Consider the following 26901-nt stretch of genomic DNA (forward strand, 5'->3'; position numbering starts at 1 on the left):
AGTTTTAAAATTAATTTGTGAGCATTTCAACAAAAGGAAGTCGTGAAAACTAGCCAATCTTGTTTAGAATTGATTGAAAATTCGGATAAAATTATAGCTTTAGCGCCGAGACTCCTAACTAGCTAGTAATTTCAAATAGAACATAAAAATGAAGGAATACAATTTAGGATTACGGTATATTTTTAAAATGAGAAGGTATATTTTTGAGGGTCTGACGGTATATTTTGTCGAAATCTCCGCGGTCACACTGAAATTGAGGTTGTTTTAAATTTTAATTGTTTGCAAATTGCAATTGATTAAAATTATATATTGAGTAGGCAAGAAGTCGGACACTATGGAAGCTGTGCCACGTCTGCATATGCTGTGGTTTGCCCTAAAATCCAGCCCGGAGGGCACCTCCTTTGCGGCTCTGAAGAAGGTAATAAACCCATAAGAGATAGTCGAAAGTGGAGAGAGCAGCAACAAAAGACTCCCTCAAAAGTTGAAAGAATCTTTCGTGAACCGAACCAACTGCGCTGCAGCTGGAAAAAAGTCGGCACGCAGTGGCAGACAGCCCCTCTGCCCTGCGTGTGCATTAGCTGCCTTTGTTATGTGCGGAGCTGAGTCATCGGCTGATTAGCCCACCCAGTTGTGCGGGAAGAGGGGGTTGGAAAAGCGTGAGCCATAACAAATAAATGTGTACTCTGTCCTCTTATTGCCCCACAGTATATAGCCGAGTTCTATCATGAGGATCCCGAGGCCTTTTCCAAGGAAGTGCATGCCCTGGAGTCGCTGCGGAATCAGGCCATGCGCACTACCAAGGATGGTGCAACCGTGATGAAACGCTACTACTGCCAGCTACACGCCCTGCAAAATCGCTTCCCCCAACTGGCCGACAAGGGTATCTTCACCTTTACCTGGAAGGATCTCTACCACAGTGCCGTTCACGAGGTCACCGATATACGTTTCGAGCGGGCAGCAGTCCTCTTCAATATCGCCGCCTCCCACACCCAGTCGGGGGCATCAGTGACGCGCGGCGATGTCGATGGCATGAAAATGGCGTGCACCCACTTTCAGGCCGCAGCCTGGGCCTACAACGAGCTCAGGGAACGCTATGCGAATGTGAACAGTGGCGGCGACTTCATGACCACCGAGCTGCTGGTCTACCAGCAGCAGGTATGCCTGGCTCAGGCGCAGGAGTGCATCCTCGAGAAGTCGCTGATCGACAATCGCAAGCCGCATATTGTGGCCAAGGTAACGGCCCAGATCGTGGTCTACTACGGAGCCGCACTGGCAGCCCTTCTCACAGGAGGAGACGATGGTCCGGTGGCCCAGGTCATCGACGCTTCTGTGTACAAGCTTTGGAAGAAATATGTGCGCTTCAAGATCAACTATCTGAATTGCATCCTCTACCTCTACCAGGGGCAGAATGCGGAGGAGAAGCGCCATATGGGCGAGCGAGTAACACTTTACCAGGTCAGCACATAGACCTAGCGAGATTTCGCTGAATATATCACATTTGCTTACCATTCCAGGCCAGCTGGGATAAGCTGGAGGAGGCCCGTAAGGAGTCCAAGGGGTTGCCCGATCAAAAGGAGATTAATGAGTCCCTAAGCTTTACTGCTGACGTGGTGGAGGCCAAGCGGAAAAATGCCAAGAACGAGAACGAGTTCATTTACCACGAGGCAGTGCCAGAACTGTCTACCATTGCCGCTGTGCAGGGGGCCAACCTGGTGAATGGCATAGGCTTCCAGGTCACCGATGAGGAGTACGCAGGAGCGGACATCTTTGCCCGCCTAGTGCCCATGAAGGCGCACGAGGCCAGTTCCCTGTACAGCGAGGAGAAGGCCAAGCTGCTGCGAAAGTACGGTGCCCTGCTGGAGGAGAAGGACGGCCAGCTGGAGGGCTACATGAGCTCCCTCACCCTCGAAAATCTGAACATCAACGAGGAGCAGGCCAATAAGCTGCCCCAGGGCATCGTGGACCGCTGCGCAGCCTTGCATGCCAATAAAACGGCGATCAGCGACCTAATCGAGGCCATGTCGCAATTGGCCGAGATTACTACTGACGTGGAGACGAATCTCGGCGAGCTGTCGCACATGCTCGAGGAGGAGGCCAAGGCGGAGCGGGAGTTCCAGGCGGCTAGCGGGGTGCAGCGTACACCCAATGCCCATATCACCGAGCTGACGCGGGAGTTCCAGAAGTACAGCGAAGCGCATGCCCGAGCCGGAGAGTCCAACAACACCCTGCGGAAGGCCATGAGCCTGCACGTGAACAACCTGAAGATCCTGGCCCGTCCCCTCCAGGAGATCCAGCAGCTGATGCCCAAGATTAGCTCGGACCTAAACACCGCGGAGATCTTCAAGGACGTAAAGCTGGTCCTCAACAAGGTCAACGAAATGAAAGCTCAGCGCGCCCAGTTCCATGCGGACCTGCGCATTGCCATCAACGAGGATGACATCACGGGTAAAGTCATTGCTCACGGTGGTCAGGAGGGACTGCAGGCCCTGTTCGTTGCGGAGATGGCCAAGCACGACAGGATTACGCAGCTGCTGGACCAGAACCTGCTGGCACAGCAGAACATACTCCACGCGCTCACTGAAAACTATGCCAAGGCCGCACCCGTGCTCAAGACCCTCCAGGACGTCAAGCAGAAGCGGGAGCACTTCTACAGCTCGCTCGCAGCCTCCTACGATGTGTACGAGGATCTGCTGGCCAAGTCCGCTAAGGGACTGGAGTTCTACAAAAAGCTGGCGGGCAATATTCAAAAACTGCTCAGCCGCTTCAAGTCCGCCCGCGATGTGCAGTCGGAGGAGCGGCAGCAGAGAATGGAGAGTGTCATGGCCGCTTCCAGCAAAACCGCAGCCGAAATTCAGCCATCAGCCATCATTGTTGGAGGAGGAGGAGAAGCAGGTACACCAAAGCTGCGGGACTACCTTAAGGCCAAAGGAGCCTCTGCGGCTAGCATTGCCGCCGGCATAGTGCCCACTCCGGATGCCACTACTTCAGCAGGACCTTCTTCCTATGTGCACATAGTGCGTCCAGTGCCTGTGGGATCAGAGAATCCCACGCAGGCGGCGTGCTCTGCCTATGCCACGGCTCCGCCCAACGAGCCACCGCCGCCGTACAGCCTCCAGCAGCAGCAGTACTACGATCCCAGTGCGGCGGGCTACACGAATCCCATGTACAATCAGCAGCAGCAGAACATCGATCCGCCGGCCTACAAGGCACAACCCTCGCCCAACTCCCAAACGCTCCACGGGGCCGTGGGACAGCTCAGTATCCAGCAATCGCAGGACGGCTGTCAGGTAGGATCGGCCTACAACTACAATCATCCGAATGCTGCAGTGCCTGCTGCATCGCAGCCGTATGCAGCTGCAGGGTCGAATGCGCAGGGATTCAACTACCAGCAGCCGCTGTATGTGGCCACATCATCGAATGCGAATCCTGGCGAGATACCAGCCTCGTTACAGGTCCCGTATGTGGTCAATCCCACTCCTTCGGCAGGCTATCAAACGGGAGGAGTCTACCCGCAGGCCGCCCACCCTGAGTCGATACATCCGCCTCAAACGTCAGAGGCTTATCCCCAGCAATCGTCGGTGAATAATTCCGCTCAGGCGCCTCAGCAGCCCAGAAGTTATGCCTCACCTCATCAGTCCACGGGATATTCGCCAGCACATATGCCACAGCAACTGCCTAATGTTGGTTATCCTTATTCCCAGACGCCCCAGCAGCAGCCCCCAGGATATCCCCAGTACCAGACACACCAGAAGCAGACCACAGGATATCCCCAGTCCCAGACGCTTCAACAGCCCATGGCATATTCTCAGCCACCCTCCATGGGCTATGGGTCTCTTCAACCCTCGCTATATCCATCACAGGCTGTCCAGGCATCCCCCCGAACCACGCGGGGAATCCAATCCTCTCCAGGTCATTCGATGCCAGTGAGTCGGGTCCCATCTTCATCACAGCCGTGCGTCCAGCAATACGGTGATCTCCAAGCGGTAGTAATTCCCGCGACTGCTGGGGCTCCAGTTTCATCTCCTGCTGCCTCTTCCAATCCTGCGATAGCATCCAGTCCAGCTCCCACTAACGCTTTCACGTACATCACCTATTCCAACCATCCTGGCTACAGCTACAATCCGCAGACAGGCGCCTACGACTACAGCAGTGGATATCAGCAGGAGAACCTATCAAATCTGCAGGGATCGCTGGGCTATCAGTTCAGCCAGAGTGGAAAGCAGCTGGCGGCCGTGGTCGGGACCACGGACTCGGAGAATGCTAATCGCAGTAATCCAGCCACAGGATTCGATGTGAGTAGTGCTTTTTGAGTAAAGTTCCTTCATCAAACATATGTATTTTCCGCACAGTCGCCCGTTGTGTCTCACACCAAGGCGGGAACTGGCAAAGGCACAGCCACAGGCCCAGACAGAGCCGAAACTGCTAATGAAGCAGCTCCTCAGCAGCCGGGAGGAGGTAAAGACACATCCAATTACTATACGCCACCCTACGGCCATCATTCCACGACCGAGCACGTCGAAGGAGCCCCTGAACCGCAACAGCAGCCCACCCCGAAGCCCTCGCCACATCCATCTGGTTCCATTTACATGCAGAGCGGGGCCACCAGCATTGCCAACACTCAGACGACCACTAGCAGTGCGCCCTACGCCTTCTCGGCCGCGACCAAGCAGGCTGCTGCGCTTGCTCCTAGCAATGTAGACCTGTTGAGCGACCTGGATATAGATAGCTCTGTTGCTGTGCCTCCTCCAATGTTGCCACAGCCACTGCTACAGCCTCAGTTGGTGGCCACTCCGCCAGGCAGTCAGATGTTAACACCTATCCAAACAGAGAGCACTGCGGAGGTGAGTATAAAATGAAATCTCTTAAAAAGTGTGAAGTTCCGCAATATCTATTTTAGGCTGTTTCACCTCCTGAGACATCCCCTGAGATAACACCTGGAGCATCAGCAGGGGCAGCAGCAGCAATTAGAACAGCAGACTCATCCTCAATAACTCCGCCGGCAAGGACACCAAGTCTGGAAAATCTCTCCAACTGCTCTGATCTGAGTTCCCTGGAAAACTTTGATTGGGACTCGGTCTCCCTCACACATTCCGTTAGCGAGAAACAGCCCAAGTGTGTCAATGGATATTCCAATAACTTTGCATTCCAAGCCGAAAAGTTCACCGATGAGAAAACGACGAAATATTTCCAGAAGGAGGTGGAGAGATACGAAAAGCTGCTGGAGAATCTGCACATTAAGATGCTCAACGGCAAGACCCAGCTGGGGGCCAAGTGGCAGGAGTTGCAGAACCTGCTAAACAAGGAAAGCAGTGGCAAGCAATCCACGACCATTGCCAAACTGTTTCCAGAAAAGAATCGCTCTTTGGACTGTCTACCCTTCGATCATGCGCTTGTCAAGCTAGACAAACAGACAGATGACTACATCAATGCGGCCTACATGAAGGTGTGTTATTCACGTTTGCATTCCATTTAAGAATCTATTTAAGATCAATTTAATATCCCTACCAGAACTTGAGTGCCAGATGTCCCAACTTCATCATTGCTCAGACGCCCCAGGCCAATACGATTAACGATTTCTGGTCCATGATCTGGTCGGAGAAGTCCCGCACAGTGGTTTGTCTGCATACTACAAATGAGGTGGGATTTGTCTACCAAATCCGGTTCCTCGTTAACTATATTCTCTGTCCTCTTAGCTCTTTGATCCCTTTTGGCCACAGGCTTTGGATCAGGCGACTCACTACGATGACTACACGGTGACATGTGTGAAGCTGAACCAGCTCAGCCACTGCTCAGAGTATCAGCTGAGGCTGTCCATGCATGGGGCAGATGTCCTGGATTTGTCGCTGCTACAACTGAAGCAGTGGACCAAGGGGTAAGTACTACAGCACCACCCCCTCTGTGAAATTGATCAATGATTTGTGTTTAGTTCATGCACTCAGGTACTGGGTGTATCCCAGAACTCGTTGGACACACATCGACAGCGCTGTCAGGCAGACAATGCACCAAGTTCGCCACTTGTAATGAGCTGTTTAACGGGCTCAGAGCGCTCCGAGATGGTGGTCATTGGCGTGTGCGCCCTGATAGCCACTCAAAGCAAACAACCAACTCTGATAAGTGAGTGTGAGGAAAAATAATAAACTGTAGATTGTAGATTATAACGCTTTTTCCCAACCCCAGATGTGGTTGATGTTTGGTCTCGAATTTGTGCGCAGCGTCAAAATTCACTGCGGGACTCGGCCATCCTGGAGCAAGCCATGCAAATTGTGCTCTGCAATGCACACAATGTGCTCAACCAGCGTAAGTGCCCGCCGACATTCGATGTTAGCAAATTAAATTCAACCAGAGAGCTAATTGTTTGTATATTAAAGGTGGCATCATGACCTCATATCAAATGAAAATGGCACCGCAGGTCAACGCCAAGGAACAGCAAGAGACCAAGGATCCGCTAAACGAATTGGATGCACTCTGGAAACTTAAATAAATAACTGAAGCAGAACCGAACTAATTAAGCAGCTGAGTGACAGAATATGTCATTTGGAATACAAACAACCACGCCCCATACTGTAATCAAGTCGAGTATATACATACACAACTATGCAAACACACACACACATGCGATTATATAGTAATTCGTCATTGTTGCAAACAATGCTAGAAAAGAGCAAAGTATTTTGGAATTTGTATTGTACTTCGCCCTGTATTTAACTGTTATGTGGCATCTGTATTTCAAATCAAAAAGATTGGTGCCGTGATCGTGATTTTTACGGATTATTGTCAAGCGTTTCAAACCACTGTCTATATTATTTTTTATGTATTAATGATATTGTCAAGAATTAATATCAATCAATAAAACTTATTCGAAAGAAAATCATACAGGGGATCCATAATTAGGCCAGAATAATACAAAGGCAAACCGGCGAATCATTTTTTAGGTTCGTTGTCATTTCGGATCGACAAATATCCTTTCATTTGGGGATTGTACAGCCCCATTTGAAGTTCTACTTAGTGAGATTCCTCGTCACATTAGTTTTGGGTTGAATGTAGAAGTAATGATCATAATCTATTCGATGCAAACGATCACAACACACTTGCTTGGATCAGGATGTTGAACATCATCCAAACAATTGCCTTTACGTAATCATATACTCTACAAAAACAAGTTTTTTATCAATTACATAAAATAGTTTTACGCAATTACAAATATAAGTTTTATAACTCGCAAAGCGCCGGCCCCTTCGCAACACCCCTCATTAGACATAAGGGAAAGCAAAAAACCTTTTTTATACCCGGTACTCGAAGAGTAAATATTGTTTTTGAGCTCGAAAGTAATTGTATGTATGTAACGCACAGAAGGAAACGTATTTATATTCTTGATCATCATCAATAGCCGAGTCAATATAGCCGTGTCTTTCGGTCCGTCTTGTTTGTCGGCTAGTACTCAGACTTATAAGAACTAGAGCCACCAAACTTGCACCCAGACTGCTGTGATATCACACTGATACAAGTTTATTTCAAAATGTATCAGGTTACATACATACATAAACATTAATGTACGTCAGGGCTCGGTACGCATAGACCCAGTCGGACATTGTGGTGGCAGACTTTGTAGAACCGATTCCCCAAAAGAAGCGTTCTTTCAGCGTTTTCCGAAGGATTATATACATTCTCTATGCATTCTTTTGAAAGGTCGAAATTTGGAGGATCAAACTAATCCAATCGGATCCTGACTTCTGTAAGCTCGCTGTTACAAGTGTATTTCAAAATGTCTCCCCGCCCCCGCAAATTACGACTAATCTGCTGTATCCACAATTTTGAAGCTTAAAGAATACTAAAAATGCCATTCCGTATGGAAGGACCTTATCTATCAGATCACCGAATTGGGATTACGAGCTACCGCTCGTGTTGCGCGTGTTGGCGTGAGAAGTGATGTACATGTACATAAGTAGATGTAGACGACAGAGTTGTGACGCGTAAGAAGCGTCTCACGTTCTCACTCGTTAAAGCTCTGCCCGTTATAAAACAGAGTCAATTCCTTTTTGAAATACTTTATTTATTTGTTAAGCTTATACACAAATATACGCATGTTTTGTTCATCTTTTGTTCGAAACAAACTGTTTAAATGTGTATTTGAGTTGATTTCAACGGCTTAGGTTTCGCGATTTTCTGTGTGTGTGAGTTCGTGGAAGTGGGATTGAGATTTGCCAAAACGAATTGTTCCGAGAATATGATAAGCGTAAGTGCTGTAAATTATTATCGAAAGCAGTCTAACTGATTTTTTATGTGTATCATATTCGAATTAGTTTTGAGGAAATGTATGTATTTACATACATATATTTCGAAAATAGACAATGTCATGGCGTGAGTCGGCACCCGAACAAAGTGTTTAAAATAGGTATCTTTGCCGTAATTTACATATTAAAATTCTCGTTACTCAACAGGAACTAAGTTGACATATTTTTTATTCTTAATATTTCTTTCAATTTTTATATTCTATAAAAAAATTTGGCATTTCCAATTTAATTAAAACAATTTCGATTGTATGTTTTCGCTTCTTAATCATTTTTGGAATTTTTACTATTACAATTACTAATCAGCGCTCTTTAAAAATTAATTTGTATATATATATTTAGTTGTTTATTTTTTTTAATATGCATGCACAAATTATCAACAAATCACAGTAATAAAGCAACAATGCTTGAAAATCGATTCATTGTGTTTTAGGACTATGCATACATAAAAATGTATATATTTGTGGTTAGTATGGCGGTCTTCAGATGAATGAGGCGTGCCTAATGAAGTTCTTGAAAGCCAGAAATTATAGGTATAACAATAAATACTAAATTTGATCGATGCCAGCAATAATAATATACTTTTAAGATTCAATTACATATTTTGCATCTCCTAATAAAATAAAGAAAACACTTACAACTAAAACAGAATAAACTATAAGTTAATATTTGCATAACATCGGAATTGAGGGGAACCGCTTCAGTTATGAGTATGAACGAGTATGAACACTTGAAGCATATACAATACATTTTGGATTGCTGGAATACAATGAGAGAATTATGTTGGTGGGGACGGGATGGGGACTAATTGCAAGACTGCAAGCTCGGGACATGGCTGCTACATACACAAATTGGTTCTGGGGATGCTGGAGATATCTGGAGAGAGCATGACAAGAGCCTGCAGGCCGACACAAGTCCTGCCCATCCGTTGACTGCTTACAGCTTATGGAGAGAGCGTTAAATTCTTTGAGAATATTTACACATTGAGATTCTCGAGGGTAAAAGCATCATTTGAAAAATATACACACAGTGGGTGGGGGGGAGGGGGGTTTATAGGTAGGATCAAGAGCAAGAGCTTTCAATCCTGCACGCCCTGACGCTGCCTGTGGCGATGCAGCAATCAGCTGCCCGCCACGAATCGCGGCTTGGCCAGATTCGCCTCCGACCTGGCATTATTGGTCAGCTCCTGAAGCTCAATTTCGCTAAGTAGGGCCCAGTTCTCACTGTCGGAGTGGACATGTAGACGCAGCTCTTTGATGGAACCGATCTTGGGGTCCAGCAGGCCCTCGGCAACGCCCAAGTGATCAAAGGATCCTACTATCAAGTAGCCATCGGTGGTGGTGTTGTAGTTGCTCCATACGGACGAGTTTTCACTTAGAGTGTCCTCCGGCAACAGCTCCACTGTGGTGTTGTAGAACCGGTCCGAGGGGTGCTCGGAGTTGCCGCTGCGAAAGAGGTACCGTCGCAGGAGTGTGGGCTGCTCAAAGACAAACTGCACGAGGTCGCCAGGCTGCGGCAGCAGTCCCCAGAAGTAGGATTCCCCGCGATATGCACGCTTTAACAGATAGTTCTTGTACGGCGCAATGTTGGACTTTACCAGCGCCGGAGGGTTGTGGGTGTGGGCATAGTACTGGGGCACCTTGCTGCCAAACTGCTTGTCCTTCAGCTTCTGAACCTTTCCTTTTAGAGAGGAGCTGGTGCCGATGTGCTGAAACAACGACTTACGAAAGTGCTGCCAGTACTTGGCCTTCTCCTGGTTGCAGTGCTTCTGGTCCTTGTCGGTGCGACAGACCTTCGACTCAATGAAGTATGTGAGTAGCCAGTCGACGGGCTTGTCGTTGTAAAACATCTGGAAGTAGGTGATCAGGTAGGGTAGCTCGGCGCTCTTGAACATCTTGCCAATGAAGCCGAGCTGGCAAAAGTCCAGGACAAACCAGGCAGGCTGATCCGGCTTAGTCAGGGCACTCTTGATTAGGGCGAACTTTTTCATGGTCGTAATGAACTGGCGCTTGGTTAGGATGTCATCTTCCAGCTGCACATAGAAAGTGCCCTTCGAATGGGCATAGGCCATCAGGTAGGCAAAGTCCAGGTTTTGTTTGCTGCGCCACTTCACTCGCTCCAGCGGATCATTCAGCGTGATGCGCAGCCGCTCAAAGTTTGGATAATAGCTGGACGCTGGCGCAATGATATCGATCAGTCCGCTCTCCACCTGCTGTTCGAAGCTGGTCTCGATCTGCCGGGCTATTAGCTGCACTGTGTCAAGATCCGCCTCACCGATGTACACAATGATGAGCGTCTCGTTCTGTTCCTCATCGTTCATGTTCTCTATCAGGTTGTGCAGGGTTCCGAGAAGATAGGACTGCTTCTCCCGGTGCACTGTGGGGACCCCTAGAACGATGCTAACATCAGTGCGGCCTTTGCTCTGCAGGTAGGCCGGACGGAGAGACCCCGCATCGTCCAGGAGATGAGGGAGAAAGTGGTAGGCGTTGGGCAACCGTATATTCCGGCCCCTGGCCAGCGTACCATTCCATCCTCCACCTTTCGCTGCGTGCGAGGCATTCCTCAGCAGCTGTCTCGCCTCGGGACTGAGTCCGTCAAGCAGATTGACCACTGGCAGTGGCGGCGGGGGACTCGCCGCGCTCCCGTTTCCCGACTGCAGCTGACCCAAGTACTGGGAGAGCAGGGCCACGTCCTCCTGTCTGGCCCTGTACATGGACTCCAGGTACTGCAGCCGCATATGGCACTCGGCCAGTCGCTGCGTCAACGACTGTTCGGTGGATAGTTCTGGTGCCATCACCATCAGTATAACAATGCAGGGCGCCAGAACGAGGGCCGTCACAATCAACATACAATTCCTCTGCCTAATCTTGAACATTTTGTCTAGTAGATACCCTTGTTTTCTGCCGTTGGCTCTGAATGTTATTTTAATTAGCCAACTGTTTGTTTGATGGCTGCTTTGCTTCCGCATGGGGTTCGTTGTGTCGCTTTTCCCTTGGGCCGGCTGTCATCCTCCTAGTCCCCCGATGACTAATGCAGACACTGCAGCAAAAACAGCTTTAGATGGGTAGGGCTATATGGTTAGGGAAAGAGCCTGGGTGTTGGGTTGCGTACGAAGGTCGCAACGTTTAACAGCCTTCTGTTACTGCTTCTGTGTTCTTTTCTGCTTCCTTGCTTCTGCCTTACCCCAGCCGCTGGATTAACGATGGCGGTGGCGGCAGCTGTCGCAATTCTCGCCACATGGCCTGGCCGATGGGAGGGAAAATAAAATAACAATATTTAGTTATATAATACGCAAGACGAAGACAATCGACTTACATGGCCAAGAGCTCTAAGTGTAAAGGCGATATCCTTGTTGCAGGAATTTGATGTGGAAGTGCTGGAAGGAAGATGGAGGGCGGTTTGAGGCTTGTTTTTTTCACATGCAGAGTATTAATTGGTCTACACCAGATAATAAGGTCCATCAGGGGGTGGGAGTATTTACAATATATTTCAGTGTATCGGGCAGTCGTGCCCCACCTTCTGCTAAAAGGTGTGAACATTAGCATGGCCACGATCATCTAGTTCGCACTAGTTTTCGCATTTTAGGAAGTTAGCCAAATACCCAAGCTACACACTCACATTTAACTGCTGAGCAAACGAGTAAACATTAAATAGGAGAAGATTGAGCGTAATATTGTTTTTTTTATACGATGGGTGTAGTTCCCTCCCCTCTTTGAACTCTCTGACCCTTCCCCATTACACTGTTTCTCGCAATACGTTTTCGCCTATGTTTGCCTATGCAGCGCTTTCGGATAGCATTGGCTGTTAATATGTAAATTGTTGCCACACGCACGATTGTTGCATCGTTATAAACACAGCGTGGAATTTGTTATAAACGCACAGCACATAATAAAATATTAAGAGAGCAAAAACAACAGGCGGGTCCGAGCAGCTGCTTGAGCAGAGCTGCCAACCTTTCTTTAGACAAAAAATGTATTCGGCTTGAAGATGATGTTAAAAAAACTTACATTTCAGAAAAGAGCCATAACAATAGTAATGGTAATATTTAATATATTTTTTAAGTATTTCCATTACATAACCTCATCTAGCTCTGCGGGATTGCGAGCCAAAACTACTTTTTCTGATAGTTTTGGGGCTTGTATTTCTATAGTTTCCTTATAAGAAGAAATATTGATGATCTTAAAACTTTTTCATACTTTTTATGAAATCAGTGGCAGAATATAAGATAAGTGAAAAAAAAAAAAACACTTATCTAAAAATTGCCATTAAAAAAAGCCAGATATGCTGGAAAAAGTAAATTGGCATGATCTGCCATACTAGATTGATTTAAAATTTCCTCGGCTTGAAAACCCGGTTCATATTACCAACTAACTAGAATACTCAGCACTTAAAATATAGTTTTATCGGATTGAAGAATCAATTTTCAACAAAATTTCATAATATCACATTTAATCGGTTATAAAATATGGCTTACGTAAAATGTCCACCTATACATTGTTAGTACACGGAAACTACACATATCCTACATACCAAGTACATTTGTATAATTATCGACAGGAGACCCGGGCCCATGGTGAAATTAGTAACAAGGTGACGGATTCACCACAGTGCCTTCTCATTCGAGGAACACCTGCTCATGGTGAAATCATGCGGAAATTACTAATAAACGTTTGCTCTCTCTAGCGCTTGCCTCGCTCATGAATTTGAATGGTTTAAGTCCAGTACCGTTAACTATAAAGTTTAAACTGTATGGTTAGTGCCAGAACTCAGATACAGATATATTTCGCTCTGTACCCAGTATGACCAAAGTGGACAAAGTGCATGCTCTCTGGCCTCACTGTTTCGACTTTGTTTACAAAATGAAATATGTTAAGAGTGGCCAAGTTAAGTAAAGTTTGTGCTCGGTATATTTTGAGGGTCAGGCGGTATATTTTATTGATAAATTTGTGGTCCCACTGACAACAATATAAAACAAATAACAAAGTCGACATAAAAGGAAAACAAATGTATTTAACTCTCTTAAACGGAACTGGCTATGTATTTAGTGTGGATGGTAAGCAGGAAAGTCGCTTTTGTTCAATGGAAACTCACTTAGATCCCCAAATTTCTTAGATTACATGGAGCTGCGAAGTAAACATCGGCTAATGGGTGCTCTCGTAGGCACGGCAAATACTAAAGGCTGGAGCCCCAATCAGTCCAGTGGGTATAAATCCATACAGTAACAATTGCATTTAATCAGACACTCTTCTTCCCAGCTCTTCCCGTAGAACTGACGAAATTCGAGACACAGTTGATCCTGGACGAGGGCTTAGCTTTGCTAGTCAACAAATCAAAAGCACTTGGTGCATCTCCTATGCCAAAAGAGCTGGAGGAATATAGATCCGAACTTGACAAGCGTTTGGAGGGTCAGGCGGATGCCCTGAAGTCAGAGAAACTGCGTGAGACTGAGCGTTATATGGACAAGATTCTGCTTGGAAAGCGCAACAAGTTGTTGAAGCAGGGTCTGGCTACAAAAGGTAGTGGTATACGCTCTTCAAAATATGTTTTTATTCCATCCAATATTCTACCACTCAGCTGGTGCCTTAGTCGGCGAGGATGTGCTCAAGGAAGTGGCAGACAACTTTGAGTTTGATCTACAAAATGCGCTGGTGGAAGTTCCCTGCAAACACCTGGTCAAGCACAGTATGTTTTGCCTAAAGATCCGATTTCCTGTAACTATTTTTTCGTTACCAACAGCTGCGCAAATCGTTCCTGAACCACTTGTGGACACCAGTTGCGTCAGATACAGAATATTTCGCGACCTCTGGCTACGGGGAAAATTTGTGACATCCGGCGAAGCATTTGGCGCGGATTTTCTAGTCTATCCCGGCGATCCCCTTATCTACCATGCCTCGCACATCGTGATTGCACAGAGTACCTCACCGATTAAGCCCTTGGACTTGATTGCCAAAGTCCGTCTATCGGTGATTGTAAACAAGAGCTGCGTGTTTGCCCGTGAGAAAATAGGTGAAGGAATCACCTATCAAACGGTGGCCTGGTGCAATCCCAGCAAATAAATCGAGTGGCGAGTATATCCAAACTACTGAGGTAAACTGGATAGAACAACCGATAGCCTCTCGCATTCTCGCTCTCCAACCACTCCTCTCCTCATTTCTTTCTCTTGCTCAGAGCAGAAAACAGCAGGAGCATTGCCGTTTCTGATGTCTCTGGTTTAAGAGTGTGTTGCAGTGAACAAGTTAAAATCATTTACGGCATGCATGGTGCTGTGGAGGGTTCCATTCCGTGCGGAGCTCCAATGGGATAAAAGGCAAACACTATAGTTTTGCTTAATTAATTAATGTGATTATAATTTAATGACTCTAAACAAAAGCCCATCCACACCCAGACGAACATACTCAGGCGGATCCATCGCATGCCACCTTTGATAGGCTTTTTTTTTCAAAAAATTGTGTGCTGAATTCATTGGTTTCTTTCGTTATTTCTTGGTTTTTAGTTTTTTTTAAACATGTACGTACATGTGTATAAGCAATAACATCGATAAGCGGTCGGACCGGGCGTGGCGTGGCTTGTGGAAAAGTCCAGCAAAGTCGTTTCGTTCGAATTTTAGTCTTACAGTGTCACTCTGGTGCTTTGAATTGCATTATATACATATTTCCCCAAGCACAGAGGAGAATGTTTATTTTGAGGCAAATTCAAATCAAATTCAAACCACTGTCCTCTGCACACGCTCATTCTATAGTACTTCCCTCTCCATGCTGTTTTGTTCGCCGAAGACCACTATGCTCTTCGTCTCGGAAAACAAGCATTGCCAGCTGTAAAATACGCTCACTTTAAATGCTGATTGAAACGTTAAAGGCCTTTCGAACAGCGTACAGGCAAAATGTGAATTTTTTGGCGTAAAATAGGTTTCAAGTGGTCCCTTGTAAACCAGCAAACTTTAATTATGCGCCAATAACAAGGGATGGATTCCAAATAAAACTATATTCATTTTTCGCACAATTAAAGCTCTAGCTAGATCTAGAACATCAATTTATTTGTACTCCATGACAAAAAATAGGCATTGTGCCCACGGTGAAGCATTTCTCATTCTCTCATGGTCCCCGCCACAAACAGCATCAAAAGAGAAAAAGTTGAATCTTGAATTCGAGCCGTTGCTGCAACTGGGTTTTTCGGGTGGGTGCTGACTGCTTCTCAGCGCACTCAGAGACAAACAAAACAAAACGCTGGCCTCTGAGAGGTGGACAACATGGATAGAACTCTCCCTGGTACTGGATGTTACTCCACTCAACTCTCCTCTGCTTGTGTCTGCAAATCTGCCTGTTGGAGAAAACCAAAACAACGGAAAGCGGTCTCTGCTCTTAAGCGGGACTTGATCTGCATATAAAAATAGGGTCAGAGCTGTCTCTGAGATATGTCATAAGTAACAGGTGATTGGGAAGGAAAAAAGAGAATGCAGATAGCGTAAGAGCGTAAGAGCCGGCTTTTCTCTCGGATAGTCGTTATTATTGTTTACAGGATCTGTTGATATTTGGCGTTCTGGCATCTATCCAATATTAAAGAGTCGGATTCCTATTTGAAATGTGAACTGTTTATAGATTTAATTTTGTAATTTTTTTGTCCTCAATATTTCTGATATTCTTATATTCTCCTAGAAATTGTCACCGCACAGATGTTTCCAAGCGTCTTTTTAATGGGTGCTGCAGGGAAACAGTATTTCCATTATTTAATATTTACCACCTTTTATAGTTTTGTTTACTATCTTGCTCCGCTCCCTGCCTAAAAATACTCTTCTCTATGAACGTTTCACTTAAGTCCGCTCGCATCTGGCAATGCCGTTTGTCAACTGTACTTCAAGAGCGTTGCCAGCCAGCGCTCACACAGATGCACAGCCGAGGAATGACTAAGCAAGGTTCGGCCCTCCCGCTCTTCAGCTGTCCAAAGTGGTTTTCCACCCTCGCTGCCTCGACACAGCACAAGCAAACTCACTGAAATCACCAAAACCGCTTCCTGAGTCGGCCACACCTTACGAACAAATATAACATGGGACCCACCACCACCAAAGCGACGTGTGTGCATGTATTGAGCGCATGACCAAAAAATATTTTCTCCCCCGTATAGAGACAGAAAAGTCGCCGCGCTGGCAGCAACAGAGCAGAGCAGAAAACGTAATTCGATCGAAGCGTTTTACTCAGCAGAGCTCATTGCGAGTTTTTCAGTTGGCGAGTGGACAGTTAAAAAGAAACAGAAAGAAATAGAAAATCAAGAGTCAGGAGAAGTGAGAAGTGAACGAGAGGGGAAAGCACCAACTGCAGACGGGCAGATTTTCTTTGCGCTCCGGTGAGAAGATAATTTCAGCAATAAAGCGTGCGCTCCGGGAGCGGGAAAAAAATATAAATAAGACCAAGAGACACTAGCAATGAAACGAACGTTTGTTATAAAACATTTAAAACGGAGAGTGGATGGCGAGAAAAACGAAATGCGTGGCTCAGGGCTTGACTGTACAATTGTGGATATACATATGTGTGTTCGTGTGAGTGTGTATGTTGCGCGAGTGTCTGTGCCGTTTTCAATGGGTATTTTTGTGTGTTGGCGCGCTATTTTTGTGTGATTTTCCCAACAACAATATTTGAAACAATTTTTCTCCCCACGTCGAAAGTCATGTTTTATGGTGGTGGGGTCGGTCGGATAGTTGGTTGGTTGGGGGGCGCCCAAAAACAAATTCTTGTGAGCGCTCACACATGAGTTGTCTCGCTCTCACGGAGGCTACAACTCTCGCGAGAGAGCGAGAGCACACGAGTAACTTACACGAGTAAGTTACACTAACATCTGGTTACTCTTTACATTTTTTCAGTTTCGTGAATGTGCCGTCAAAAGGGATAGGGATTTTAGGATTCGCGAATCCTGAACTAAATACGTTTTCTTTGCCCCCACTTTTCCTCCCATTGCTGAGTGAACAGCCGTCGTGTTGGAGACACACAGCAGTGAATACAACCACAACGCTGGAGAGGAACAACAATTGTTGGACTTGGACACGACAGCCCTGATGTCGTTGCCAATGAATTCGCTGTATTCGCTCACTTGGGGCGATTACGGCACGAGCCTGGTATCGGCCATACAATTGTTGCGCTGCCATGGCGACCTTGTCGACTGCACTCTGGCCGCCGGGGGACGCAGTTTTCCGGCCCACAAAATAGTTCTCTGTGCCGCCTCGCCGTTTCTCCTGGATTTGTTAAAGGTAAGTCAGAGTAGTGTGTGTGGAGAAAGAGAGATGCGTGGATTCGTGGCGACATAACCTCAAACGCGGCCAGTCTGAGATTTTGACTCGCGTACAGTTTGTAAACAGAGAAACCCCTCGCAAAAATAGGTTAACGTTTGGAGCGCGGCTCCCTCAAAAAGCATTCAGAGAAACTTACTCATACACAAACAAACACATGCACACACTTACAGATGGCAGAGCATTCGCTCTTCCCTGCGCTGCTCTTCTCTGCTCCAAAAATACAATTCTCCGCCTCATACTTTCTGTTCAGAGATTTCGGTACAAGTTTTCCACTGTCAATTGAGTTGAATGAGTTTCGCACTCTGCGCCGCCACCGTCGCCGACGTTCCCAATGCATGCCCCTTCCCTTCTGGCCCACTCACAGCTCTTATTTCTGAACTGCTTATCAACTTTTCTGTTTTTTTGTTTATTTTGTTGTTGTATGTACTGTTAGTGCATTTGAGAGAGAGAGAGCGAGAGAACGAGAGGACAGTGAGAGGCAGAGTGATGGAGAGTGTGAGAGAGCGAGAGAACCAGTCCGTCAAAGCAGAAAAAGCTGCTGCGCCAACTTTCTGTTCGAATGTGTTAGAGCGAGCGCAAACGAGAGCGCCAAAAGCATCGAAGCAACAAGACGACTGCTGCCAGTGTGTTGCTGTAGTTGGTGGAGCTTTTGCTTTTGCTGTTGTTGGGTGCACACGAGCGCGACCTCTTTTCTGCTGCTGCTAGCTGAATGTACAGTTGAACCTGTCGATGGGGGGATTGTTCAACGGTGAGTCCAAGTTTTATAAACGTTGAATTACATGGTTATGATGTATAGATTTTCCTCAGACTGTTGTAGTCTTTTTCGAAAATGACATTTACGTGTACCCTGGATACCCGCGATTCAGTCGAGTCAGATTCCATGTAACCATTGCGTCCCATGGTTAGGAGCCCTCTGTTATCATACGGATGACCAATTCAGAGCGCTGGCGGCCAAACACCTGACGCCGGCATCACTGAAAAAAGTAAACAGAGCGTAATTTTTAAAAACGGCGCTCAGAGTAAACGGCGGGGAAATGTCAAAATGCTGCTCTTATTGTTGCTGTGAACTCTGCAAGAGTCCAAAATCCGTCGACCGACGACGTACTGATCTCGTTACACTCACACACGCGGGTAGAACACATAGAGGTTTCTCTTTGTTGCTCCCGCTCCCTCGCAGCAAAATGCAACTGAGATAAATCGATGAGCGTGTGGAATGGAATGGTGGTGGGTAACGTAGCATTGAGAGGAGAGGAATCGACCACAGAGCAGCAGCAGAAGTAGTGTAGAGTTCAAAGAGCGCATCATGGAGTGGGAGCGGGACAGGGAGCAGTAAATGACATTTAAAGAGATGGCATTGGTTTTTCTCTGTGTGCAAGGCACGACTTGGAGCAGCGCTTGCTAATTAAACGTGTCGTGCGGGCGAGTGAGAGGCGGCAGAGGAGTGTGCTCTTTTGAGCTCAGTTTTCTTTCGTCAGCATCTCCTCGTTCCATCTCCTTCAATCCTGCTGCAGATTTTGAAGAGCGGGAAAATTAATAGCCGGCTGGTTTTGTTATGTTTGAGTAAGTAGGGAGAGAGAGTGGCTGTCTCTTATTGAGTTTCTACGAGAGGATGAGTTGTCTGTTTTTCTTTCGGGTTGGCATGACTATTTCAACGCACTGACGCGCTCATACCCTTCAAACGCAACAGTTTTGTTGGCAAAGATTTAACAAGATTTTAATTTTCTTTTATACTGGGTTGAGACCATTTTATCCTTCACAGTTATTTGTAGCGACTACTACTATAATTATAATAGTAATTTGGTTATAATGCTATCTTTCATATTTCATAGAACACACCATGCAAACACCCTGTGGTAATGCTGGCAGGCGTCAATGCCAACGATTTGGAGGCACTGCTTGAGTTCGTCTACCGTGGCGAAGTGAGCGTCGATCATGCCCAGCTGCCCTCTCTGCTTCAGGCTGCCCAGTGCCTGAATATCCAGGGACTGGCCCCTCAAACTGTCACCAAGGACGACTACACCACTCACTCGATCCAGCTGCAGCACATGATACCCCAGCATCACGACCAGGAACAGTTGATAGCGACAATTGCCACGGCCCCCCAGCAGACGGTGCATGCGCAGGTTGTCGAGGACATTCACCACCAAGGACAGATCCTTCAGGCGACCACCCAGACCAATGCAGCGGGACAACAGCAAACGATTGTGACCACGGATGCAGCTAAGCACGACCAGGCGGTAATTCAGGCCTTTTTGCCGGCACGTAAACGGAAACCCAGGGTCAAGAAAATGTCACGTAAGTGTAATCAGAGACCCCCAGTGAAATAGATTTCCTCACAAAATCTTTCCACTTTAGCTACGGCACCGAAAATCAGCAAAGTTGAAGGAATGGATACGATTATGGGCACACCGACATCATCCCACGGCGGCGGTGGAGTAGTGCAACAGCAGCAAGTTCTCGGCGAGAACGGATCTGAGGGCCAGCTTCTCACATCCACTCCCATCATCAAAAGCGAAGGGCAGAAGGTGGAGACGATTGTAACAATGGATCCGAACAACATGATACCGGTTACGTCGGCAAATGCGACCACAGGTGAAATCACGACGGCAGCAGGCACCACGGGCTCGTCCGGAGGTAATACAAGCGGCACGCCGTCCACGCCGAAGGCCAAGCGAACCAAACACCCGCCCGGGACAGAAAGTGAGTTAGAGAATTCAGTCAGAAAGGGATTTCTTATTCTAATGCCATTATTTTCGATTCAAAGAACCACGCTCTCGCTCTCAATCGGAACAACCTGCTACATGCCCCATTTGCTATGCCGTCATACGTCAGTCGCGGAACCTGCGGCGCCATCTCGAGCTGCGGCACTTCGCCAAGCCCGGGGTGAAGAAGGAGAAGAAAAGTAAGTCCGGTAATGATACGACACTAGACACCAGCGCCGAGCTGAACACTACAACAGAGGGCGACACAACCGTGGGAGAAGGATCAGCAGAGTCGGGCATGACTCCAACGAGAGTGATATCGAATGCGTCTGTCTCTGGATCGGCCACCATCTTGGCGCAAAGTGTGCTTCCCCCGCAACAGCAACAGCAGCATCAACTGCAGCAACAGCACCATCAAACAGCGCAGCAGCACATGACCACGTCAACAATGGCGGGTGGAGGCCAGACACACATTATGGGCGTCAATATCAAGCACGAGGGTGGCAGTGGGGCCGGCGGGGCACAGCAACAGGCGCAGCAGGGCATGCAGAACGTCATACACATTGTGGGCGATCAGGTGTTCATGCCGCAGCAGCAACAGCAGTAGCGGCATCCAGATTACTACCACCTGCCGCCTGTCGTGCCTTTCATAATTCCACCCACCAACACACAAATACAGCACACTCATCCACATGTACACTCACACACGCATACACAAACGATTTGTAAATAACACCAAAAGCAAAAATCCCCGTGATCTGATCCGATTTGTCTTCATATCCCGTTTAATTTTGTTGTACCCCCTTTTACTGCGTAAGTTTTTATTTGCCAAGCTTTTCTAAATTCCATTATTCAGCCGAAAAATAGTATGCACTATTTTCTTGCATTTTTCAATAGAAAGATAAAGAGGAGAATTTCAAAAAATACTCGATTTAATTTACGTAAATAATGGTAATTAGTGTCGAAAAAATATATTTGTTGTAAAGATCCATGTACAACTACAGTCGCAGATCGAAATCATTTTAAGCTGCTCTTTTTAACTATTATATAATCGATTGTTTAATTAATAAAATATTATATATTTTTTTATATAACAGACAAAAATAATCACTGCCTGTGGCACATTCATTTTTTGTGTGTCATGAAACGTTTTTTCCATTGGCTTTTGTTCTTCGAGCAAGAAAATATTGTTTTCTATGAATCCTAACAATTATTATCCTAACCCGATAAACTAAAAAATGTTTAAATAATTATTTATGCTCTGTTCTCGCTTGATGTTTTGTCATCTTTTAAATTAGTTTTTTCTCTTTTGTTTAATTAAAATGTACATTTTGATCACGTCATGTAAAAGTTTTAATCCCAAATGTTTCCTTTTCGAATTTACATTTCTGCATCTTTTTACTAACCTTTTTTTGACAATTAACCGTGATTCTGTGTTAGTCTATTGCCACAATCGATCTGCTCCAAGATTCCAAACACTAATCCCACACACATCCATGTCTTCATCTACACAAACATAATTACATACTTTTGAACCTTTTGCCTACTTTTTGTAGCTCTCGAAGGTCGGGCTGTTGAAAGTCCTCCCCCATATCAGTAGCCTTACCTTTTCCATTCGCCTTTTAGTAGCTACAGGCAAATGAAAATTCAATCTTTTCAACTTTTCTTCCTCCTGCCTTCCTTTCAGCATCCAGTGGCAAGAAGTCGGGTAGCGGCACATCCGGCTCGGGTTCGGGGTCAGGCTCTGGTTCAGGCGGGAGTGCAGCTCTAAGCTCGAGTGGAGGAGGAGTGCCCCAGGTACAGACGGTTCAGTCCCTTCACACGCTGCAAGGTGTGCAGGTGAAGAAAGATCCCGATGCCCAGCAACAACAGCAGCAGCAGCACCAACAACAACAACAACAACAACAACAACAACAACAACAACAGCAGCAGCAGCAGCAACAACAGACAATGACAGTAACAACCACCTCGTCGGGAGGACAAGTGCAGCAACAGCAACAACAGGTTCAGGTGCAACAGCAGCTGCAACATCATCAGATCATAGATTCGTCTGGCAATATAACAACGGCAACGACGAGTGCCCAGGCGGCGGGCCAGCAGCAGCTGGTGGCCCAGGCGGCGGATGGCAGCGAGAGTGGGGCGCCCATGTCGATTGCCCAGGTGCAGACACTGCAGGGTCATCAGATCATAGGCAACTTGAATCAGGTGAATATGACTGATTTCCAACAGCAGCAGCAGCCACCACAACAGCAAACACAACCCCAACAGACACTCTGATGATCGGACCGGACCGAAACGTAGAAACTATTATAATATTTGCGTGGTTTGCGTAGTTCAATTCTAAACAAAGGGAACATCATTACTGGCTCTTGATGGATGGCCGGGTTCGAATCTGTCTCCGTGCCATCCACTGGTAGCCTCTAGCTATTACCATTTTGTTGTACAATTCTATTACCTTAAATGTTGATTTTTCTCTACATCAAAATATCTATTTAGTTTTGTTGCTAGATTTATGTTTAATTGCGCTATGGTTATCGGATATGGTTAACTTTATATTGCTATATTAATTCTGGTTGGATTGACTTATATCCCAAAGCTAAAGGTACGCTAGTCAGACTCTGAATCCTTCTGAAACCGCCCTTGAGATCAAGAAAACTTGCAATATTGTTGTGTGTCTCTCATAAGGCCTCAGTGCTAGGTCTGCCTGTCATTGAGCCTTAAACCATTTAGTTAAATATTCGTACTGAACTTTCATAGATAGCTTAAAGATCCTAAATAAATCATCTGTAGAGAGAATATCCTTGTATAAAAGGTTGCTCAATTGGGTGCCCCATTCGTGTCTGTCTATGTTTGCCCACCATCAAAAGTCAATCAACCGATCAATATGCTTTGGCTCTATTACGATCTATGCGCTCTAATTGTAATCTTGAACCCAACCATTTTTTAACTTTCCTAACTTTAGTAATGAATATTTTTCTTGAACCTTAGACCCCACCACGGAGCTCGTTCAGATAGATGGAGTGTCTCCTGAAATTATGATTTAATTTTGTACATTTGAGCGCCACGAGAATGATCCATCTATCTGACTATTGTAAACCTATCTATTTTAAGTCTTTTTAAATACTTAAATAAAATTTAATTTTATTTAAACAAGAAAGAAACACCAGAAAATAAACCAAAAACTGTTTAAGCAAAACACAAAATTTTCAAAAAAGTCATTTTTGTTTTGAGTATTACTTTTGGTAAAGAAGAACTTGTACTTTCTATTGTGAGAACTTTATTTTTCTTAATTTATAATACTGGGCATGTCAACTGATTGTATTTCGCACGCTAATACTTTTTCCTACCGTTTGTTTAACCCAATGAACTACTGTATAAACAGGATTCTCGTAATCATATTAGACTACTTATTGGTGACTAACTTAACCAAAGAAAGCACTACTACACACAACAGCTCCTCATAACACATAACCAGATCATTAACGAATCGTTTTATCTTGTCTTCTTCTCTTTCTCTCGCTGGTTCGTTAATAACTCACAATCTAACCAAATCAAAATCGTTATCAATGTGTATAAAAACTGAATTCATGCCATCCAATTCATCAAAAAATCAATCAAACAATCATCGACAGGGCAACAATAAGAACATTTTGGTAAAGAAAGTTTTCATTTTGAAAGGAGGTAACAATACGTAATGATGATCCAACGATATGACCAGCGGCCCTGGAGGAGGCGGAGGGAGTGGGCAGCCGGCGCACAGTAGTGCAGCGGCAACAACAGTGAGCAGCAACAACAGATGCAACACACCATCGACAGCAGCAGCAACATCTTCAACGGCAACAGCATCTTCCGGAGGAGGAACATTGCAGCGTCGCATACTGCGCGGTCATGCAGCGCAGACAACCAGCGGCGAACGTGTTCTGCTCATCAACTATGTGCCCCAGTCGGGATCCCAAACGGGATCGGGAGCAGCATCCACATCGGCTGGCTCAAACCAAAGCACGTCCCAATTGCCCACTCGTAAAGTTCTCCAGGCCAGAGCCACGGCAGGAACAGCAGCGGCAGCAGCAGCTGGGGGAGGAGTAAGTGCATCCCCCTCGACTGTTTCTGGAACATCCACATCCACGCCAGTTGTCTCGTTTGCCGGTTTGGGCTCTGAGGTGACGGTTACGTTGACGCGAACCAACCAGCGCGCCAGCGTCACCAGTGTCACCGCCGCTGGTCATATTGTACGGAACCAACAATCAGCTTATCACCACACAACGACCACCGCCACAGCATTGACATCGACCAGCACGACAGCCATGCACGAGCCGATTCAGCACATAGCAACGCCAACGACGCCGCCACCACTCGTTTTCACTCATCATCCGCATCACATCCACTACCATCAGGAGGATCAGCTGGTGGATCATCATCAACTGGAGCAGGATCAGATGAATATCGATCACAATCAGCAGACGGAGGCTGATCAGTTGATCGAGTACGATGGTGGGGGAATCGAAGATCAGCATCATCAGTTGCAATTGCAGGACGATCTCCACGATCCGCAGCAACAGCAGCAACATGAAGTTGTCCAAGAGGTTTATCTCCAGTAAAATAAATTTAACATAACAACATATAATACACATACATATAGAACATATAAGTATATAATTATATAATAAAGTTTTAGCCATTGTGAACTCTTAAAATGTGTTGCCAAGAGATGGTTTTAACGTTGTTCAAAGCTTTATTTTGGTCATTTTTTGAAAAAAGAAATGCAGTAACACATATAAGGTTATTCTGTTTTAAGACCTACCAAAATCGTACAATTTTGTTGATTCACATTTTTCTCGACGGAGAAACCTACTTCATGTAAGCGGAAGATTTTGGGAAAGTCCAATTTATGTACTGTACATACACATATTTAATATCAAATATATCTGTACTAAATCTGATCAAATATAGAACATAGAATGTAATGAATACAATTTTTAGACTTGTATATGTACATAAACATATATTAGATATATGAACAATGTAGAAAAGAAAAGTATTTACAATTGAAAATATTAAATTCTAATTTGAAGAACGAAACGGAAATCATTCAATTAACTAGTTTATAAAATAGACAGATTATTTTTGTACCATACGAATATGTACCGATTATTATAAAAACTAGTTTAGGATCTGGCCATCTGCACATTGTAAATAACCAGTTAAGGTGATTTATTTATGGTCCATTTGCAGATCAACAGAAGAACGTACATATATAAAACTAATCAATTTTACTATGCAATATCAACTTTACTATAGAAAAAAACCGGAAAATCTCACAAATATTGAATGCGGGTTTTTTAAACTTAGCTTTAAAGCTTAGGATTGCAAATGTAAAAGCTCGATATATGTGCGTCTTATCCACAAGCGAACATATTGATTAATCCCGGATTTTGGGGCTAAGGAAATAAAGCGACCCGGTGTACTAAATATTAAATGTCCTTGAATTTGTGTAACTTCGCGCAACTCTATTTGCGTTTTGGCGGTATACTATAGTTTTAATGAAACCAATAAAACCTATACCTATCGTTGGAATTGGTTCCTAATATCTTCGTATCTCTTTCTGACCGTTTGTGGAATCCAAAGGTATCCAAATAAGGTATCTTTACGGTTTTTCGCATTCAATAAATTAAGCCCTTCCAGAAATGCCAAATAATGACACATTAAAAAATCCAATTAAATATATATTTATTTATTATTATTGTTTTGTTGCATTTTTAACTATTGCCTATGTTTCCTTCTAATTTACAAAAAGGCTTTAAACAACTATTTATTTAAATATATACAAGTTCTTTAACTTTTTTTATACAGGTAGCAAATTAAAAAAAACTATAAAATGTTACAAACTACTTCTATTTCTCGTTTTCAATTTACAGGAATAGTTTCATCCATCGAATTTTGACCTACTTATAATCGTTAAGCTTTAAACGGAGCGTAGCGTCTGCAAAGTTTCGTTGAATGCACGTTTAATTTGAATATCTACATTAAATATTTAGGTATTAGTGTTTTTAAGAATTATAATCAGGCACTAGCTAGAAAATACATTTCGCTCTAAACTAAACCCACTACATTTATATGTTTGTATATGTTGCAAAAATCTGCTTGTATCAGCTTTAAAATTTCATAAAATTCAATGTCAATTCAAATGTCATTATTATTGTTCCAAGTTATCTTATAACACCTTTGGACCTGAATTAAGTTTTTTTTCAACATCTTGAACACTATTAATTATTTATTTTGTTTAATGTTGCTTTGTTTTTTTTATTTTGTATATTCAAGCAGAAATCTAATAACTCTTAAGTACCAATTTGTGGCTTAGTTTATCATTCGCTAGCATTGGATAAGGTTTAAATTTGTTGTTGGCATAGCTAATTTATAACCACGTATCTCTTCTCTATTACGAGTATTTTTATAATATTTGTTTTATAATCTTGCATTTTTATTTTGCACTTTTCATAAGGCGACTGCTGGCAAAGCACTCGCCAAAGAAGCGATCCAATGAATGATACAAATGCGGGCGCACATTAGACAGACCATGATCCTCATCAGCATAGCTCTGCAAGATATATTCAGTATTCATAATATTTAACGAGAT

General features: G+C 45.0%; 6 protein-coding genes across 18 annotated transcripts in view; 4 read left to right on the plus strand and 2 right to left on the minus strand.

The window, feature by feature from the left end:
* The first annotated feature begins 254 nt into the window (after positions 1–254).
* Positions 255–6868, plus strand: LOC117579163 (tyrosine-protein phosphatase non-receptor type 23). Of its 2 annotated transcripts, XM_034264923.1 has the most exons (11): positions 255–418; positions 706–1455; positions 1515–3723; positions 3763–4292; positions 4350–4841; positions 4898–5443; positions 5509–5637; positions 5694–5872; positions 5927–6114; positions 6178–6297; positions 6369–6868. In XM_034264923.1, the coding sequence occupies exons 1-11, from the start codon at positions 335–337 to the stop codon at positions 6479–6481; spliced, it is 5340 nt and encodes a 1779-aa protein (XP_034120814.1). In that variant the 5' UTR covers positions 255–334; the 3' UTR covers positions 6482–6868. The 2 variants fall into 2 exon arrangements, with proteins under 2 accessions (XP_034120814.1, XP_034120813.1); XM_034264922.1 differs by having other exon boundaries at positions 1515–4292.
* A 1161-nt stretch (positions 6869–8029) lies between these two features.
* Positions 8030–12745, minus strand: LOC117579534 (alpha-1,3-mannosyl-glycoprotein 4-beta-N-acetylglucosaminyltransferase A). 5 transcript variants are annotated; one of them, XM_034265455.1, is made up of 4 exons: positions 11907–12227; positions 11604–11664; positions 11472–11530; positions 8030–11327 (listed from the first exon to the last, which is right to left on the minus strand). In XM_034265455.1, the coding sequence occupies exon 4, from the start codon at positions 11254–11256 to the stop codon at positions 9409–9411; it is 1848 nt and encodes a 615-aa protein (XP_034121346.1). In that variant the 5' UTR covers positions 11257–11327; positions 11472–11530; positions 11604–11664; positions 11907–12227; the 3' UTR covers positions 8030–9408. The 5 variants fall into 5 exon arrangements, with proteins under 5 accessions (XP_034121346.1, XP_034121343.1, XP_034121344.1 ...); XM_034265452.1 differs by lacking the exon at positions 11907–12227 and adding an exon at positions 12735–12745 and having other exon boundaries at positions 8030–11530; XM_034265453.1 differs by having other exon boundaries at positions 8030–11530; positions 12045–12227.
* Positions 12746–13223: 478 nt separating this feature from the next.
* On the plus strand, positions 13224–17224 carry LOC117579933 (tRNA-splicing endonuclease subunit Sen34). Of its 2 annotated transcripts, none has more exons than XM_034266087.1 (6): positions 13224–13341; positions 13401–13487; positions 13544–13804; positions 13863–13970; positions 14025–14345; positions 17140–17224. In XM_034266087.1, exons 1-5 carry the CDS (start codon positions 13293–13295, stop codon positions 14342–14344), a joined length of 825 nt encoding a protein of 274 aa, XP_034121978.1. In that variant the 5' UTR covers positions 13224–13292; the 3' UTR covers position 14345; positions 17140–17224. The 2 variants fall into 2 exon arrangements, with proteins under 2 accessions (XP_034121978.1, XP_034121977.1); XM_034266086.1 differs by lacking the exon at positions 17140–17224 and adding an exon at positions 14457–15287.
* Positions 17225–17297: 73 nt separating this feature from the next.
* On the plus strand, positions 17298–24013 carry LOC117579930 (transcription factor GAGA). 4 transcript variants are annotated; one of them, XM_034266082.1, is made up of 7 exons: positions 17298–17523; positions 19395–19860; positions 19921–20265; positions 20330–20558; positions 20775–20801; positions 21950–22472; positions 23900–24013. In XM_034266082.1, the coding sequence occupies exons 1-7, from the start codon at positions 17332–17334 to the stop codon at positions 23960–23962; spliced, it is 1845 nt and encodes a 614-aa protein (XP_034121973.1). In that variant the 5' UTR covers positions 17298–17331; the 3' UTR covers positions 23963–24013. The 4 variants fall into 4 exon arrangements, with proteins under 4 accessions (XP_034121973.1, XP_034121972.1, XP_034121974.1 ...); XM_034266081.1 differs by lacking the exon at positions 20775–20801 and having other exon boundaries at positions 20330–20467; positions 21955–22472; XM_034266083.1 differs by lacking the exon at positions 23900–24013 and having other exon boundaries at positions 21950–22752.
* LOC117579932 (mucin-19) lies at positions 23954–25852 on the plus strand. Its single transcript, XM_034266085.1, has one exon. It carries the CDS (start codon positions 23978–23980, stop codon positions 24863–24865), a length of 888 nt encoding a protein of 295 aa, XP_034121976.1. The 5' UTR covers positions 23954–23977; the 3' UTR covers positions 24866–25852.
* Positions 25853–25992: 140 nt separating this feature from the next.
* Positions 25993–26901, minus strand: part of LOC117579928 (venom dipeptidyl peptidase 4) — a 70034-nt gene continuing 69125 nt past the window's right edge. For 2 of the 4 annotated variants that reach the window (XM_034266076.1, XM_034266077.1), the window contains one exon: positions 26015–26862. In XM_034266076.1, the coding sequence (XP_034121967.1) occupies positions 26746–26862 (117 nt within the window). In that variant the 3' untranslated portion in view covers positions 26015–26745. Of the gene's footprint in view, positions 26863–26901 lie in introns of all 4 variants that reach the window. The other 2 variants (XM_034266075.1, XM_034266073.1) reach the window with 2 other exon arrangements.

This window comes from Drosophila guanche, unplaced genomic scaffold (assembly GCF_900245975.1).
Source record: "Drosophila guanche unplaced genomic scaffold, DGUA_6, whole genome shotgun sequence".
NCBI classification, from domain to species: domain Eukaryota; kingdom Metazoa; phylum Arthropoda; class Insecta; order Diptera; family Drosophilidae; genus Drosophila; species Drosophila guanche.

What these genes read in the sequence shown, in the direction of transcription:
- LOC117579163 (XM_034264922.1), top strand. Translation starts at nt 335, where the DNA reads ATGGAAGCTGTGCCACGTCTGCATATGCTGTGGTTTGCCCTAAAATCC. An exon ending in CAAACAACCAACTCTGATAA is followed by an intron (nt 6,115 to 6,177) that starts GTGAGTGTGAGG and finishes TCCCAACCCCAG; the next exon opens with ATGTGGTTGATGTTTGGTCT. An exon ending in ACACAATGTGCTCAACCAGC is followed by an intron (nt 6,298 to 6,368) that starts GTAAGTGCCCGC and finishes TGTATATTAAAG; the next exon opens with GTGGCATCATGACCTCATAT.
- LOC117579534 (XM_034265452.1), bottom strand. Translation starts at nt 11,256, where the DNA reads ATGCGGAAGCAAAGCAGCCATCAAACAAACAGTTGGCTAATTAAAATA.
- LOC117579933 (XM_034266087.1), top strand. Translation starts at nt 13,293, where the DNA reads ATGTATTTAACTCTCTTAAACGGAACTGGCTATGTATTTAGTGTGGAT. An exon ending in CTGGAGCCCCAATCAGTCCA is followed by an intron (nt 13,488 to 13,543) that starts GTGGGTATAAAT and finishes TCTTCTTCCCAG; the next exon opens with CTCTTCCCGTAGAACTGACG. An exon ending in GCAGGGTCTGGCTACAAAAG is followed by an intron (nt 13,805 to 13,862) that starts GTAGTGGTATAC and finishes TCTACCACTCAG; the next exon opens with CTGGTGCCTTAGTCGGCGAG.
- LOC117579930 (XM_034266083.1), top strand. Translation starts at nt 17,332, where the DNA reads ATGTCGTTGCCAATGAATTCGCTGTATTCGCTCACTTGGGGCGATTAC. An exon ending in GTGGGAGAAGGATCAGCAGA is followed by an intron (nt 20,559 to 20,774) that starts GTCGGGCATGAC and finishes CGAGGGTGGCAG; the next exon opens with TGGGGCCGGCGGGGCACAGC. An exon ending in GGCGGGGCACAGCAACAGGC is followed by an intron (nt 20,802 to 21,949) that starts GCAGCAGGGCAT and finishes TCCTGCCTTCCT; the next exon opens with TTCAGCATCCAGTGGCAAGA.
- LOC117579932 (XM_034266085.1), top strand. Translation starts at nt 23,978, where the DNA reads ATGACCAGCGGCCCTGGAGGAGGCGGAGGGAGTGGGCAGCCGGCGCAC.